Source organism: Dendroctonus ponderosae, unplaced genomic scaffold (assembly GCF_020466585.1).
Source record: "Dendroctonus ponderosae isolate FM_Combo_2020 unplaced genomic scaffold, Dpon_F_20191213v2 Dpon_F_20191213_4, whole genome shotgun sequence".
In the NCBI taxonomy this organism is placed as follows: Eukaryota; Metazoa; Arthropoda; class Insecta; order Coleoptera; family Curculionidae; genus Dendroctonus; species Dendroctonus ponderosae.
Genome location: NW_026018611.1, coordinates 1,013,301 through 1,029,206, shown reverse-complemented (window position 1 = coordinate 1,029,206; position 15,906 = coordinate 1,013,301). Strand labels below are relative to the sequence as shown.

General features: G+C 41.9%; 3 protein-coding genes across 4 annotated transcripts in view; 2 read left to right on the top strand and 1 right to left on the bottom strand.

Annotated features, from left to right (window-relative positions):
• Positions 1-5,547, top strand: part of LOC109539995 (rhomboid-related protein 2) — a gene marked incomplete at its 5' end in the record, with an annotated part of 8,398 nt that extends 2,851 nt beyond the window's left edge. The window contains 6 exon segments of the mRNA XM_048666000.1: positions 1,679-1,881; positions 1,935-2,255; positions 2,319-2,532; positions 2,596-4,866; positions 4,923-5,146; positions 5,194-5,547. Of these exon segments, the coding sequence (XP_048521957.1) occupies positions 1,679-1,881; positions 1,935-2,255; positions 2,319-2,532; positions 2,596-2,904 (1,047 nt within the window). The 3' untranslated portion in view covers positions 2,905-4,866; positions 4,923-5,146; positions 5,194-5,547.
• LOC109539990 (lethal(2)neighbour of tid protein) lies at positions 5,536-7,485 on the bottom strand. Its single transcript, XM_019908098.2, has 2 exons — positions 6,837-7,485; positions 5,536-6,779 (listed from the first exon to the last, which is right to left on the bottom strand). The coding sequence occupies exons 1-2, from the start codon at positions 7,090-7,092 to the stop codon at positions 5,662-5,664; spliced, it is 1,374 nt and encodes a 457-aa protein (XP_019763657.2). The 5' UTR covers positions 7,093-7,485; the 3' UTR covers positions 5,536-5,661.
• A 608-nt stretch (positions 7,486-8,093) lies between these two features.
• On the top strand, positions 8,094-15,024 carry LOC109539983 (fatty acyl-CoA reductase wat). Of its 2 annotated transcripts, none has more exons than XM_019908080.2 (10): positions 8,094-8,179; positions 12,449-12,706; positions 12,763-13,011; positions 13,068-13,213; positions 13,436-13,545; positions 13,602-13,794; positions 14,018-14,130; positions 14,182-14,362; positions 14,422-14,612; positions 14,665-15,024. In XM_019908080.2, the coding sequence occupies exons 1-10, from the start codon at positions 8,105-8,107 to the stop codon at positions 14,808-14,810; spliced, it is 1,662 nt and encodes a 553-aa protein (XP_019763639.2). In that variant the 5' UTR covers positions 8,094-8,104; the 3' UTR covers positions 14,811-15,024. The 2 variants fall into 2 exon arrangements, with proteins under 2 accessions (XP_019763639.2, XP_019763640.2); XM_019908081.2 differs by lacking the exon at positions 8,094-8,179 and adding an exon at positions 8,539-8,843.
• The last annotated feature ends 882 nt before the right edge of the window (positions 15,025-15,906 follow it).

Below are 15,906 nucleotides of genomic sequence, written 5' to 3'. Positions count from 1 at the left end.
ATTTGATACAGTGCATCTTCTAAAATGTATTAGAAATAATTGGATAAATTCTAAGCCTGATAAAGTGCTTACTTATCCTGATTTTGAGACAGGTGAGTGAAAGTTTGCTTCATTTACCAGTTTAATTGATCTTTAACACGGAACATGACAAACTGCTTAAATTTGGATACAATTGAACTTTAAAATCGCTTTTTACTATACATTTTAAAAGACAAAATGTTCAGCTAGCTTTAAAAATAATTAGGTAATCCATTTGTAGTTCAAGCTCTTTTACAGTTTGGCTCTAAGCTTATTCGAAAGATTCAGCTGATTTTATTAACATTATATTGACTTGGTGGAACATCGTAAATGTAAAAACACCACATAAAGGGAAACGTTTTAATGATTTATATCAAGAGCCTATAACAGCTACGGCTGGAGCGAATAAATCCGAAACTTATATTTCTGGACAAAATGTTAACATGGCTGGATAATTGGAAAAAATCAGAACATTTTTCAAAAACTTTAACGCCTCAAACATCCATAGCTTTACGTCACACTATTTATGGCATGTTAGAAATCGTATCATTTTGTTTCAAGGAACTTAATATGAATTATTTGTTATTTGGGAAAATTTCAAACTGATCCTCTTGAAAATAAGTTTGGAAAATACAGACAATTAGCGGGGGATCAGAACAATATTTCCATTCGGCAATTATATGAGTGCGAGAAAAAACTTCGAATCCAGTCATTGATGTCTTTAGAATGTTAACAATAAAACATTTTTATCAAAGTGATGATATTTTTGACAACGAGACAGTTTCGAAGTCGGAATGGTTTGTCCCAAATTTACAAATTTCTCCGTGTGATTTGGAAAATGTGGAACATGAAATGCCTGTCATTACCTACCTAGCAGGATATTGTTGTTACATTTTGTCCAAGAAATTTAAATGGCAAATATGCCAGTCAAATTTAACATTTACAGATCAAATAGAAGTTGAAGACAGTCACATACTCATTAAAAATTTGAGTAGGGGTAAGCTTAAATTTCCAAAAGACTATGTAACAAATATCGTTTTGTATGGTGAACTCATTTTCAACAAAATTTTGGAATGTGATGAAGATAACTTTTTAGCAGTACACAATAAAAAGACGTTTTTGTCAACAACAACTTTACAATACATAACAGATAATCATTTGCTAACAGAATTTCCCCAATGTGATCTGCATAGTACTATAAGCTCGGTAAAGATTATCATAAATTCTGTCACCAATACTCTTTTAAATAATTATTGTGGCAAAAGAAATGACACCATTGGAAAGGGGAATAAAAGAAAGTTAGATACTCTCACTAAATAAAGTTGGTAGATTATTAGCAAGTGTATTCTTCACTATTTCAAACAATTAGAACGCTTCGGAAACATGAAATATTCAGCTATAACTAAAATTAAAATATTTGTGGCTAGTTAACTACGTTCATTTTTTAGGAACATAAAGGCTAATCATTTAAATCAAACAATGTAAAAAGCATATTAATTCCTGGAGACATGATTTTTGTCTAAAATATTCATATTCGTACAGTTGATCCATCATATACTCCGCTACGCGTTATCTCTGGTCGGACTACTTTAAGTGACGTCACAATTCAGCCAGTGGGCCATCTTTATTTCGGTATAACTGAATTTCGCTGACATTCCAGTACGATCGAGATGGAAGCGGTACAATTGACGCGCAAGAACTGGCAACCATGCTACGGGAGGACGCGGAAGTGTCCGACAAAATCGTCCGGAAACTGATCGTGTACAGCGACCGGAACAACGACGGCAAAATCAATGTGGACGAATTCACCAACATGGTGCTGGACACGAAGCTCAAGTCCCTGTTCGGACAATACGTCACCAGGTGCGTCACCTTTATGACATTTCACGGCCCCCCCTCTTAAACCTAGTTTGCAGCTACGTGGACTACGTGGTGCCCAAGAGCAAACGTCACAGATTCAAGCCGATTGGTCGAAGCGCGACCGCCACTACCCAAGATGGATTCACTGAGCCGGACGGTGCATACGAGACAGGGTACACACTGTGGCCGCCGCCGCTTTGCATGGCGCTGATGTCGATTTGCGAAATTATTTGCTTTGTCCTCAACAATCACATAACAAATGACGACTCCAAACAGTACCAGGACGCCTTCCAACCAGTGGCGCTTGCCTTGATTTACCATCCAAGGCGGCGACACGAAGCCTGGCGCTATTTCACATACATGTTTGTACATATTGGGTGCGTAATTTTTCACAGCAGACCGCCAGATGGCGCCGAAACTACCCCAAATCTCACTTTCAGATGGGCTCACCTGATCATGAACCTCATCTGTCAGATCTGTCTAGGACTGCCATTGGAGCTGCGCAATAGATGGTGGCGGGTTCTTACCGTATACGTGGCAGGAGTGGCATGTGGCTCCCTCATGACCTCCATCTTCGACCCCCATGTGTTCCTTGCTGGAGCCAGTGGCGGCGTCTACGCCATAATCACCGCCCATCTTGCCAACATTGCAATCGTTCGTTCTGAAACCAAAACATCCACGTTAGTGCGGCCGCATTTTTCAATCAATTTGTTGTAGAATTGGTCTGAAATGACGTTTCCGGCCATTCAACTGTTCATCATGTCATTGCTGATCATATGCGACGTTGCCTTCGCGGTCCACAACCGGTACCTCAGCGGCGATCAGACGCCCATTGGCTACGCGGCGCACGTTGGAGGCGCCCTGGCCGGCCTGTTGGTCGGCATTTGGGTTCTAAAAAACGTGGAACCCACCAACAGGGAGAAGTACCTTTGGTGGGCGGCTTTTCTTATCTTTTTGCTGCTAATCGGCACCGCTATCCTTTTAAATGTGTTCTGGACGGCACACTTTTTCTCAACCACGTATTAAAATCACGTCGATTAATAAATTATTGCCTGATATTTAGTCCAGTTGTATAAGTTAACTACACAACGCAGAAACTTGCAAATCTTTTGTAAAAATTTACGTAATAAAACTAGTAAAAGCTAAAAAACTTGACTTGACCCTTGAACTTACAGCAAAAGTTTGAGAAATTTGGCAACGAAGCTTCATGATTTCACACCTGAGGTTTTTATCACGAAAAAATTTAGGAACGCACTCCAGCTAGCGCATGCACGACACATTGTAAATGCGATGTTGTCACTAGTATCAGAGAGTTATTATATATATTATAGTTTGCCGTAATGACCAAGGGGGATCAAACAAGGGTAGAAAACTTCAGTTTGTTTATCGTATCTGTTCCTCGTGCTCCACTAAGCCTAGAATAATATGCACTTCAAGACATAGTAATACTCATCGGACATTGTTCTAAATAAAAATATTCTCTTTCCTCAGCCTGATAACCACCCCTGTTTATAAATATAAGTATTAGCAAAAATGTAATATTCAAGTTCATTTTCACTTGCTCCGCCTATAACGGCGGCTTCTAGAACCTCCTTCATTATAACAATTAAGCGTAAATGATCAACAGCAACCAAAATCGAATTGAAAAGGTAAAAAATACAAATACACCAACGTAAAATGATTAATAATAAATTGTGTAAGGTTAGGTTACACAATAACACATGACAGTATTTAGCATTTCCAATAACTCTCTAATATCGCGCCGCTGTAGCATTGGAAGAACGATTTACTTTATTTTACGTATTTTAATGGATAGAACGCGTAAAAACCATTCTTAGCTTACGACAGTTTGAGTTACTTTAGGCTCGAGTCAAATTCCACTAAGTTTATATCTGATAAACCTTTATGAAGTACAGTTTCACAACCATTTTGTTCGTTGACCAGCTCCGACAACTAATTGAACAAATTTTGATAAAACTAGTTGCACAAAAGCACGGAATGTCTGACTACGTAAGAATGTCGGTGCTGCCTGGCAACACCGCCGTCAACTCTTGCTTATTTACTAGTCCTGTAAAAATTCGGAAGTAATTTAAAGTCTGTTGAAGCTCATCGGCAATCTACAACGGCACCGAGATGAAGATCGCCACTGTTTTTTACCCAGCAGAAACGTTAGAAAAAAATCAACTTCCGACTCGGCTACAGTTTTAAGACCGAAAGTGCTCCCATAAAAATAAAAACGATATACTGCTAAAATACATACAGAAAACAGCCCTGGAGTCTTTAAAAGCCATGGAAAAACACCACACAACTCATATAACAACAAAAAAAACATTGCAACTATTCAGACTTTAACAAATGATTACTGTCAGAAGCGTTGACGCATATGACATAACCGAAGAATATCCACGACTACGTTCGGAAATAGCAATCTACTTACACCCAAGTAAAAGAATATCAATAAAAACTCGTTTCCACATAGCGCAATTCAACTCAATTCGCGACAAATTTACAAAGATCCATTAGTAGGCAAATTTTAAAGGCTAAAATTTAAAACTTAACTATTTAATCGTGATCATCCAACCAGCCAAGCCACGCCCAACAGTTGGCTCGCTCAATGAAAACGTCAGACCAGACAAGTATAACCTAGAAAATCGACAAATAAAAACAACATAGAAAAATGGACCAGATTAAGTCACCAAAGAGTTTCAAGAAGGTTGAGTGGACATTCAAGAGCATCGTGGACATTGCCAAGGACATAAAACCATCCGGCTGGATTGTGGTGGCCACCAGAAGCAAACTGTCCTTCATGGAACTGTCGCTGGGACAGCAGGGCCCCGCGCTGATCGAAAAGCAGCTCGTTTTAGACCACCAGCTCGAATCGGAGGCGTATTTGGGCCCCGACAAGGTCGCAGACGGCTTGTTTCCCTTCAAGCTGCACAACATACAGTCGTCAGGGGAGCTGTACGTGTGTCTGAAGCTGTTCGCCAGGTGGGTGCCTTGGGGGCGGCCATTGGACAGGGTGTGTTTGACTATCTGCCTTCCAGCTATGGGCTGTGCCAAGGCAATAAGAACTTTAAGAGGATCAACAAGAACGGCGAAGTGAGCGTAACGGACTATTGGAAAAACACAAATTGCCACAAGGTGTTCGACAAGTCGCTTAGACGGCCCGAGCACTGTTGCGACGCCTGTCTTCAGCTCAACCACATATTGCCGAAAAAGATCAACAACGTCTACTTGAGCTTGAACCAGCCCGCTCTATTCAAATCAGGTATTTGCGCAATAATTAAACCAGCCCAGGTAACGCGTTTGTTTCAGTTAAGTCCTGTTACACGCAAAAAGGCACAAGACAACGCTCGGGCAAACGGAAAAAACCCGACCCGGAGCAGGCTCTCAAAAGGCCCAAAGAGGAGCGCGAAGACGCGCTCTTCAGTACTGAATTTGTGATCGTCAAAGAGGAACCCCTGTCTGACCATTAAAATTTGACTGGCCTCACTTTCTAGTTATTTGATTGTTTCCAGTTTTGTTTCGTCGCATATATGATGTATTTCTTTCTGTTTATGACCTTTACGAAATATTTATTAGAAGTACATTTTGTTGTAGATAGACTATCCATAGTGTAATATAAATATGTTCTGTTGTATAATGATTAAAGTCGGGTTTATTTACAAATGGGTTTTATTGGCAAAAATACGCAACGCTTGATTGTTTAGAGCAAAGTCGATAAACAACGGGTTCAGTTGGAACAGTCAGGTAAAAGCACAAGTTTTGGTTTGGAACTAAAACTCAGGCTTTCATCGACTGGAAAAGACCAAAAATCAAAACGCCATGGCACACATGCAGGAGAACACTAGAGAAATTTGTACTCGGATAGGTTTTGTAGCAGTACTCGATCAGGCCCAGTAGCAGGAACTTGCTCGGCTTGCTTAGTTTGGTGCAAAAGACCAGATAGAGCAAGCTGTGGTAGTACCAGGCGTAGAACTGGTAGTGAATAGAGCGGGCGCACGCCACACCAATAAGATTCGTGACGAAGAAGGGCAGAATGAGCAGCTGGGCGATCTTGGACATGCGGTTTTGCAGCTTCAGCTTCTCCTCGTAGAAGCTCTCCTGCGAGTCTTTGGAGCGCGAGCGTTTTTGGCCGGCTTTCAGCCCCGTGCCGTCGGCTCGCTTGCGAATCCGGCGCTTTTCCTCCTCGCATTGCGAGTTAAACGCATTGGAGACGACGGTCAGTTTTGCAAAGCTGCTCAAAAACCGTCTTAGAGCCGGCATAAACACCACCAGCAACGCGACGTGCAACAACAACAGCCCCATATGGAAGTACTTGTTTTCGAAAATCTCTCGCGGCAAGAACCGGTAATTCACCGTCCACGTGTGGTCGAACACGCGCCCCAAATCGAAACTGCCCTTCAGATAGCCCAGGGGGTTCGCATAGAGAAAGGGCAGGGCCAGCACCAGCTGCACCAAGCCGCAGATGGCCAAATTGAGGAAACTTTCCCGATAGCTCAAGTTCGTTAAATAGGCCACCAACAAACAGGGGGCGTACAGCAGGATGTTCATTTTCACGCTCACCGCCAGGGAGTAGAACAGACTCCCCCATCTCCACTGGTTGGACACGAACAGGTTCAAACTGATGTAGAACAGCAGAACAGCCACGGGATCGTTAAAGAGGCGCAGCACGAAAATCGAATGTATCCTCAACGAGGTTAACGTCGCAATCATTAACGCGTACGGCGGCACTTTAGCAGTTGTCCTGTAGATGCGGTGCATCAGCACCGTCTGCAGCAGATAGAGCACCAGGAAAATGTACTGGGCCAAGTGGATGTTCTTTCCCCGATTGGTCACAAAGTACAGGGCGGAGAAGATGTAGACAAACCCGGCGGGGTACACCAGAGGTCCGGTGTCGCCTGCAAATAAACCGCCAGGTCAGCCACTGGGCCGCTTTTTTTGGCCCCCAAACCTACCTTTGAGCTGCTGGTAGTCAAGCGTCCCATTCAGGAACCCTTCCACCTCCTGCATGTAGGCCACCCAGTCGATCTCGGTATACCGCACATTCTCAATAATCAGCGCATTGCACATGGCCTCAGCTAGGAACAGCAGCAGGCAGACGGGCCCCAAATGATGCGGATCGAGCAGGAATTTCTTCGACACGTTCACGAAGCGCTTGAAAGTGTCGCGCCGCGTCGACTTTGGGGCGCTCCGTATCGTCGGCGGGGCCATTCCAGCTTTGGCGTCTTATCGAAATTGCCACATAATTTGCGATTAAGAGCATTGAAACAACGCGAAGTCGAGCTAGGTTATGTTTATTTTTAGATGGCTTATGTCACAATACGTCAGGCCCTGATGGAAGTCGATTCCCTCGAGTGAGACAAGGATGGACAGGCGATGTTACAGGGTTGTTCGCGTGGAATAGTTGCAATGGGCGGGTACAAGAGCAGAGATGTGAATATGTCAGCATATACAGGGTGATTAGGATATTGAGCGGCTGCGAGCCAGTAATTTTTATAGAATGGCACGAATGTCATGCAAGCTTTTTGTGACCTACAGGCACTTAACCGGTTTAAGTGAAATATGATAGTAATTAATAATAAACCGGTTTAGGTGAAACATGGGTTCAACAATTGAAGACGGTAGATTGGTCACCGGTTAATTGCTCTGTTGCAACGTTGCCATTTTTTCTGCCTGGAATTTCTGTAATTTTCACAATAAAAAAACATATTTGGAACTGACGATGGAAATCAGAGCGAGACGAAGTCACCCGAGACCAAATTTATACAAAATAAAAAAACATTTGGAAACGATTTGCGCAGAAATTTTACAGTCAACTCAAACCCAACGCAGCTCAGTATGACACTTGTGCCAAAAGCACAATTCACACGTAGAAAACTCGATTGACACCAGAGATGCACAGTGGGTTGGTTTAGGTTCGCTCTTGAAAAACCGTTCAGTGGAACAATAGAAAATGACATTGGTTCAGTCAATTTGACAGCCCATAGACATTTGACACGAAAATTCTAAAGAAAACGTTCACTAAGTCCAGAGAAATGCGACCCACATTCAAACGTTTGTGGATGAATCGTAAGGAAAAATGAATCTGACGTGCGTCCTGTTCACCAAATCAACATTACTAATGAGCGAATAATGAATAAACCATGTTTTCGACTTGTACATAATTTGACGAAAAAACTAGAGTTGGTCGCTTCCATAACGCGTTTCTATTGTTTGCGTGTTTATGAGTCGTATGCAATCTGTGCATATTAGTGAGGAGGCAAATCCCGCTTTTTACGCACATTTTTCGCGTTTTCAGGTAAAGTTGAAAGTGTTCATGTTGCTGTTTGATGCATCGCATCAAAGTGCAAGTTGTGCACGTTTCAAGATGAACCGGTTGCGGTTACGCCACATTATTATCTCATTGTTTCACTTGCCTATTTACGGTGTTTCATGCCCATTATCCTTGCGCTAAAAAAATCCTGCCGTCTAAATCGCTTTTTTACTGCTCAGTGGAAATACGACCAAACTAGACCCAGTTTTGCTTGGCAGACGAAAAATCACTGTTTTTCGGCCACGGTGTTTAGTGTCCAGCTCACTTCGCCATAAGCACGATTTCCCAGAAACTGAGAAAAAGACTGGGGGGGCTATTATAAGTAAATAGTTTTCGATCATTCTAATGGCTGGCCAGTTGCGACGTTTCCAATTTGGTCAAAAATTCTCAACTAACTAGTTTTGCACCATTAATAAGGAATATTTGCATTGGAAATGACCGCAAGTGGTGACCGCTAACAAGTGAGTACGACCATAAACGCACCACACGAGCGGCGACGTCTAAGTGAAAAGCGCGCATTCCGCTAAAACAGGGCAAAAATTGTCGATTTGCCTTAATTCGCCTTTTGCTATCGAAATCATTCCAAGTGTCCCGGAGAGTGCCGAACAGTTACACCGATTTTTCGCACCAAACGGTTTTCCACGCAAAAGTAAGTAGCCTCTAGATCTAGTAATCTTCCAGTGCATTGTTTGGGAAAATTACCGATTTGTAGCTGTTCCTGGGCCAGTCTGCGGGTGGCACAACCAAGAAACCCCTTGCTTATTTTTACTCGTAAAATCACCTTGTGGTTTTGTCAAAACCGACTGAAAAGAGGATACTTTTTCCTAAAAACGCTTAAAATTCCAATAAAAAATCAGTTTTCGCTGAATTTTGGCAAACGTCCACATGTAGGCACCGCCGCATTATTCCGCTCGTTAATCGGCTCAACAAAGTCATTTTCGTTCCAATTAAAATGACGCTTGCTACGCCACTGGTTAGAGCATGCTTTCCTCTTTAATTGATGAACGTTCCAGTGCAACTGGGAGTTTTTTTGATTTTCGGCAATTTTTCACCCCAACCCCTATACAGGGTGATCCAAATTTGACACTTTGAGAAGGCATTTTTTACCTCCGTAATTGTTAGTGCTTTCAAAAAAGTAGGGTTGATGTCAAGTGCCTTTTTTAGATCAAACCAAAAATCGGAAAAACAACGTTTTGCTCTCTGAAGAGATACAAAAGCACTATTGCCTTTGTTGCTTCAAATTAAAATATACAGGGTGTTCAAGTAAAAAATGCGCTTAGATCGGAGAACTTTTGTGTCTGACCCCGTATACTTTTTCTGATAATTACTTCACACCTTGACTGAGATCCAGCAATTGTTATTTTATTCTTATCATTCCTGGGTCTCAGTCAAAGTGTGAAGTAAAAATTTAAATATCCTTTATTTCACTACGTTTCGGCGAGACAACCGCGCATCATCAGATTTAAAATTTACACAAACTCATAATTGGTAAACATTACGTTCTTTTAGGTTTTTGCACCTGCAAACCTAAAAGAACGTAATGTTTACCAATTATGAGTTTGTGTAAATTTTAAATCTGATGATGGCGCTGTTGTCTCGCCGAAACGTAATGAAATAAACGATATTTAAATTTTTACTTCACACTTTGACTGATACCCAGGAATGATAAATATAGAATAACAATTGCACGCAGTCAGGAAAACCAAAAAAATTATTCTGATAATGGCGGCTTATTCAGCAATTATTCTAACGAAACTTTTGCAAAAGACATTTTTCAGTATCAGTTTTAACTGAGCAAATATAACGGCATTTAGGCACTAACTATTTTCAGACTTCCCTCTGTACCTCTTAAGCGAGCAAAAATTTCCAAATTTTGACATTTGACCAAAAATCAACGAATTGACAACAGGGCCTCCACCACGAATCACATCAACGTCAAAATGACATTAGGATGTCATTCGCAAATAGCCACGGAAATCATAGTAGGCCACATAAGGTGTTTGACGTCGAATTTGTGCAGCGTTGCAACAAACTTAACCGGCTCCAATCAATCATTTATTGCTGTTTTGCAACATACGCGGCGAAATGGGATTAGTTGCAGAATTTCGCTACCGAACGGCGATTTTTCCGCCAAAAAAAAATCGCCAAGATAGGCGGTTTGCTAATTATGGCGCAAGTGCGGGTATTAATGAGTATTTTGCGCGGAATTATGTGGAGCGACGAAACCCGAATTTATGATCCGTTTGGCCATCGGTCAGGATAAAAATCAATCGGTAACGGATAGAAAGAACAGGATCAAAAATTGCTATTCAATATCACCGTCGGAAATTGTCAGTCGATCGGTCACGTACGCTCTTCGGTGTTCTTTCCATACATTAAAGTCGATCGATTACATTAATCGATCGGTAATGAAGTCAAGCACTGAAAAGGAAGTTTTCAAAAATCTCTTAACAACAGTTGAAACAATAAAGTGCGATTTTATAAATAATAAAATCTATAAACGGCCCAATTCGGCTTTTGCATTTTAAGCGCACCATTAAAATGGCAAACGAAAGTAAAAACGCGAGATCACATAACGCATAATATAACCAGTTAGAAGCGAGTAGTGAAATGCGAAAAATACCAGTAAACGCTTTACTGAGCAACAATTTAGCCGATGGCAAGTAAACTGAAATGCGACCGAATGAAAAATTCACAATTTGCTCCAATTAACCGGAACATTATTCATATACAAACCGGGCAAAAACAAACAAGTACAGTCAGTCCCAAGCTTTTTGGCAGTGACGTCATTATTGGAGGGCAGGCTCGACGGATTAAGAATAGGGAACGTTCCACAATTGAACTAGAATATTCGAGTGTTGCCAAACGACTTAAAGCAAGCGCGACGCCCCGTAATCAGTGTTAATTATTGGGTTTAAATCGGGTTGTGTTGATTAAAGTGTGCTCACAAACAGAGCGAGTTTCTCAAACCTTTCGAACTGTGAATGCCAAAAAGCTTGCAACCGTCTGTCAGGGGAACCTCCGGTTGCCGAACCTTTCAATGACATTTTCGAGATCCATTGACAGGACAGACACAACTTCAGCTGTCACTTAAAACTTTTCCACCCGGAAGGAATGAAGTTTTTGAACAACTGACAACATTGAACGCCGCCATTCTTGGACCATCAATGCCGCTGGAACTTGACCGGATGCAAAAAAAAATCTCCTTAATTACCAACTGACCGATTGCCATCAAGTCTATTTCTACATATTTAAACGGCATGAAAATGATGAATTAATTACTTCATAGACATTTCCTTTCAATTAAGTTTGCAGTTTGCACGCGTGAAGGGCAATTTTCAAAGACACACTTATCATTATCATCTTCGCAATAATTGAGGAATTTAAATTTCTCTATTTTGATTTTTTTCCCTCCTTGCGTGTAATTGTTATTATATTCTTTATATTCCTGGGTTTCAGTCAAAGTGTGAAATAAAAATTTTAATATCGTTTATTTCATAACGTTTCGGCGAGACAACAGCGCCATCATCAGATTTAAAATTCACACAAACTCATAATTGGTAAACATTATGTTCTTTTAGGTTTTTGCACCTGCAAACTACTAGGGTTTCCGTGGCTATTTGCGAATGACATCCTAATGTCATTTTGACGTTGATGTGATTCGTGGCGGAGGCCCTGTTGTCAATTCGTTGATTTTTGGTCAAACGTCAAAATTTCGAAAGTTTTGCTCGCTTAAGAGATACAGGGGGAAGTCTGAAAATAGTTAATGCCTAAATGCCGTTATATTTGCTCAGTTAAAACTGTTACTGAAAAACTTTTTTTGCAAAAGTTTCGTTAGAATAATTGCTGAATAAGCCGCCCTTATCAGAATAATTTTTTTGTTTCCCTGACTGCGTGCAATTGTTATTATATTGTTATCATTCCTAGGTGTCAGTCAAAGTGTGAAATGAAAATTTCCATATCGTTTATTTCATAACGTTTCGGCGAGACAACAGCGCCATCATCAGATTTAAAATTTACACAAACTCATAATTGGTAAACATTACGTTGTTTTAGGTTTTTGCACCTGCAAACCTAAAAGAACGTAATGTTTACCAATTATGAGTTTGTGTAAATTTTAAATCTGATGATGGCGCTGTTGTCTCGCCGAAACGTTATGAAATAAACGATATGGAAATTTTGATTTCACACTTTGACTGAAACCCAGGAAGGAAAAGACTATGAAAATAAATTTCTCTGATTGCCCCATTCCAGCCCAACATGGACATTTACGAGCAACAAGGACAGGACATAACGGCATCCGATATGCTAGTGCCAGACGAGGACAGCGACATCAAGCGCTTCTACAAGGATTCGTGCGTGTTTATCACCGGCGCCACTGGCTTCCTGGGCAAGCTGGCCGTGGAGAAACTGTTGCGCATCTGTCCCGACGTGAAGAAAATCTTCATTCTGCTGCGCGAGAAAAAGGGCAAAGACATCAAGCAACGCTTCGAGGACATCTTCAAAGAGCCCGTAGGTGAAACACGCAATGTCACTTGTCAGTGTCACTTGTCAATCATTGCTTGCAGACATTCGACCACTTGAAGCGACATAACCCGGATTTCCTGCAAAAAGTGTGTCCGGTGGTGGGGGACATCAGCCTCCCCGACCTGGGCCTGAACGAGCTAGACAAGGAAGGCCTGATGCGCGAAGTCGATTGCGTGCTGCACTTTGCCGCCACTGTGCGCTTTGACGAGTCATTAAAGATGGCCACTTACATTAACGTCAGGGGCGTACGCGACCTGATTTTGCTGGCCAAGCAAATGAAGAAACTGCGAGTGAGCAAATGCAACACTGCAGGAAAAATCGACTATGCTTAAACTGTACATTTCAGGCGTTCCTGCACGTTTCCACGGCCTTTTCAAACTGCAACCGTCAAGAAATTGACGAAATGTTCTACGATCCACCAATCACAGGCGACAAACTGCTCGATCTGGTCGAATGTCTGGACGACGACCAATTGAATGCCATCACCAAAACGTGCGTTTACACCCCAAAAAAATGAAAAATCGGTGGAATTTGACTAAAAAACTTCGAATTAATTCGACTCCCCAGCTTGCTGGCCATAGCCGTAGTTCAGACTGGTTTTAATCGCTTTGTTGCAGTCGCAAGGGGTCATTTGCGGCGTTGTCATGTTCACGATTTTACTAGGTTTTCTTGTAATTGCCTCGAATTCTCAATAGATTTTCCCTGGCTTTATAGCGTTCTGAAAGACTTCCCCAACACGTACGCGTTCACCAAGTGCGTGGCCGAGGACGTGGTAAGAAAAGAGGGCCAGAGCTTACCGATCGCCCTGTACAGACCGTCCATTGGTAAGAGCGCCCCCTTATTGGGGGAATTTGATCAGTTTTATGGGGTTTTTTCTTAGTTATAGCGACAGTGAAAGAGCCGGTGGCCGGATGGATTGACAACGTTTATGGGGCCACGGGGGTGCTTTTGGGCGCGGCCGTCGGCCTGCTCAGAACCCTGCATGGCAACAAGGAGAAAAGGGCAGAAATGGTGCCGGCCGACTACGTGATCAACAGCTGTTTGGCTGCCACCTGGGATATTGCCACAATCAAGTACAGTGAAACTCATTTATCCATTCTCGAACGTAGCTCGCATCGGTAGTCTCACTCGCACCCATAGGGGTCTATGGCTGGCGCCAGCCTACCGGACTGGGCTGCGTTCGAAGTTGCCACCTTCACGCCCAGGATTATCCCAGTTTGAGCGGGCGATTTTTGGAAAATAATTGGTTTTTTCATGGATATGTGGGCAAGAGTCTGAAATTTTTGGAGATTTCAGGTCGTTGAACGAGAACAAAGAAATCCAGGACCAAGAGAGCAGAGAGGAGAAATTTGTCAGGGAAATCCCGGTTTACAACTATGTGAGCACCCCGGAAAACCCGCTCACTTGGGGTAAGCGAGCCCCCTTTGCCCACATTGCGAATGAATAAATGGGCGTTTCAGCGGAGTTCAGCCATTTGTCGAGAAAACACTGTCTGCAAATCCCCTCGGAAAAAGTGATGTGGCATTCGATGTTCCGGATGCGCTCCAACTACTACGAACACATGCTTGCCGTCTTTTTCTTGCACACCATTCCGGCCCATTTGGTCGACTTTATCCTGCTCTGTCTAAGGAAGAAGCCCATGTAAGGGCAAACAAAAAAAGGCGACAAATCGCTGGATTAAACATTTTCGATTGGTTCAGGCTGGTGGACGGGTACAAGAAGATCAACAAATTCAGTGGAGTTTTGGCGTACTTCACCAATCGCGATTGGAAGTTTCGCAACGACAACGTGCAAGCGCTATGGAAACGCATGAAGAAACACGATCAAGAGCTGTTTGACTTTGACATCCGGAAGCTCAACTGGGACGCCTATTTCTTCACCTACACGCGAGGTGATTGTTGGACAATTCCCCTAATCATTTCATGCAAAAAACGCTTTTTTAGGCGCACGTGTTTACCTGCTCAAAGACCCCCTGGACACGATCCCTCAGGGAACTGTCAAGTACTACAAGTTGCTGCTTGCGCACTATGCGGTTTTGGCGGTGTTTTGGCTGCTGGTGCTCCGATTGGTCGTCTGGGTCTTCATCTAGCTTCAACTGGCCAATCCCGATTAATTATGTACAAAACCCTTATGCCTGGTTGCACCGTTTGACTAAACAGTGATTAAAAATTTAGTCGTCGTTTAGCTTGAAAAATGTGTTGTACCGTCGCTTAACCACTGTGTTGTGTATTCTAAACAACGATTATATTAACCGGCACTTTTTGGCTGTTTAACACCCGATTAGGGACCGTTTAGAAAATTTTCTTGATTTTTTTTTATTGCGGGTGACAGTGGCTATGGTCTTACATCCTATTTGTTAGCCCCTTTAGTTAATGAGAGCCGAAAGGGTACTAATAATAAGCCCCATATCCGAACAGGAAACGTGATCGAAAGATGTTTTGGAGTTTGGAAAAGAAGGTTTCCCTTGATAGTAAAACTGAAGACCGCAATGCACATTATTTGGGCAACTGCAGTTCTATATAATATGGCAAAAATATGGGTGAAGAAGATTCTCTTTTGCTTGCAGATATTAATGAGGAGCTAAACTATTTAATTGCTGTTAGGGAAGCAGTCAACTTGTAAATTATTATTTTCCTAGGCTTTAAATTACGAAGGAAATATACCTTTGGAAGTAATTCCTATTTTTAATACCTATTAGGGTGAGTTGCACTATAAAGAAGTTTCTTACGTGGCCTTTGACCTAGTACGGAGTTTTAAATTTTAAGTTTTTCCAATAAAAATTAATATAAACACCCAGTTTAATGTCAAAGGAGATTAAGTTTTTTCTTTTCTACTTCAATTTGTAAATCTACTAATTGAAGCTTTCGCTTTCTTTCACATTCAATCATTAACAATTCCTCTTCCAATTTCTTGTTGTGCATCTGCTAGTTCGATTCAGTCGTAACAACGCGAGTGAGGAAATTCGATTAATTTTAACCCAGAAAGCGAAATTTGAATATCACTTAGGTGCAAGATTATGCCAAAATTCCATGTTTTCCGTCCCGTTTTTGCTCAATTCTCGGAGGCAAAATGAGGAAGAACCCTCATTTTTACATCATTCTAGACAGAAATAAATGGCCTTTTTAGAAAGTGAACCATGGATGGGGAAATGTTGGCAGTTTTCTCAAAAAATGCTTGAATTCAAG

What these genes read in the sequence shown, in the direction of transcription:
- LOC109539990 (XM_019908098.2), bottom strand. Translation starts at nt 7,092, where the DNA reads ATGGCCCCGCCGACGATACGGAGCGCCCCAAAGTCGACGCGGCGCGAC. An exon ending in TGACTACCAGCAGCTCAAAG is followed by an intron (nt 6,780 to 6,836) that starts GTAGGTTTGGGG and finishes GTTTATTTGCAG; the next exon opens with GCGACACCGGACCTCTGGTG.
- LOC109539983 (XM_019908080.2), top strand. Translation starts at nt 8,105, where the DNA reads ATGAGTCGTATGCAATCTGTGCATATTAGTGAGGAGGCAAATCCCGCT. An exon ending in CCTGTACAGACCGTCCATTG is followed by an intron (nt 13,546 to 13,601) that starts GTAAGAGCGCCC and finishes GTTTTTTCTTAG; the next exon opens with TTATAGCGACAGTGAAAGAG. An exon ending in GGAAAACCCGCTCACTTGGG is followed by an intron (nt 14,131 to 14,181) that starts GTAAGCGAGCCC and finishes TGGGCGTTTCAG; the next exon opens with CGGAGTTCAGCCATTTGTCG.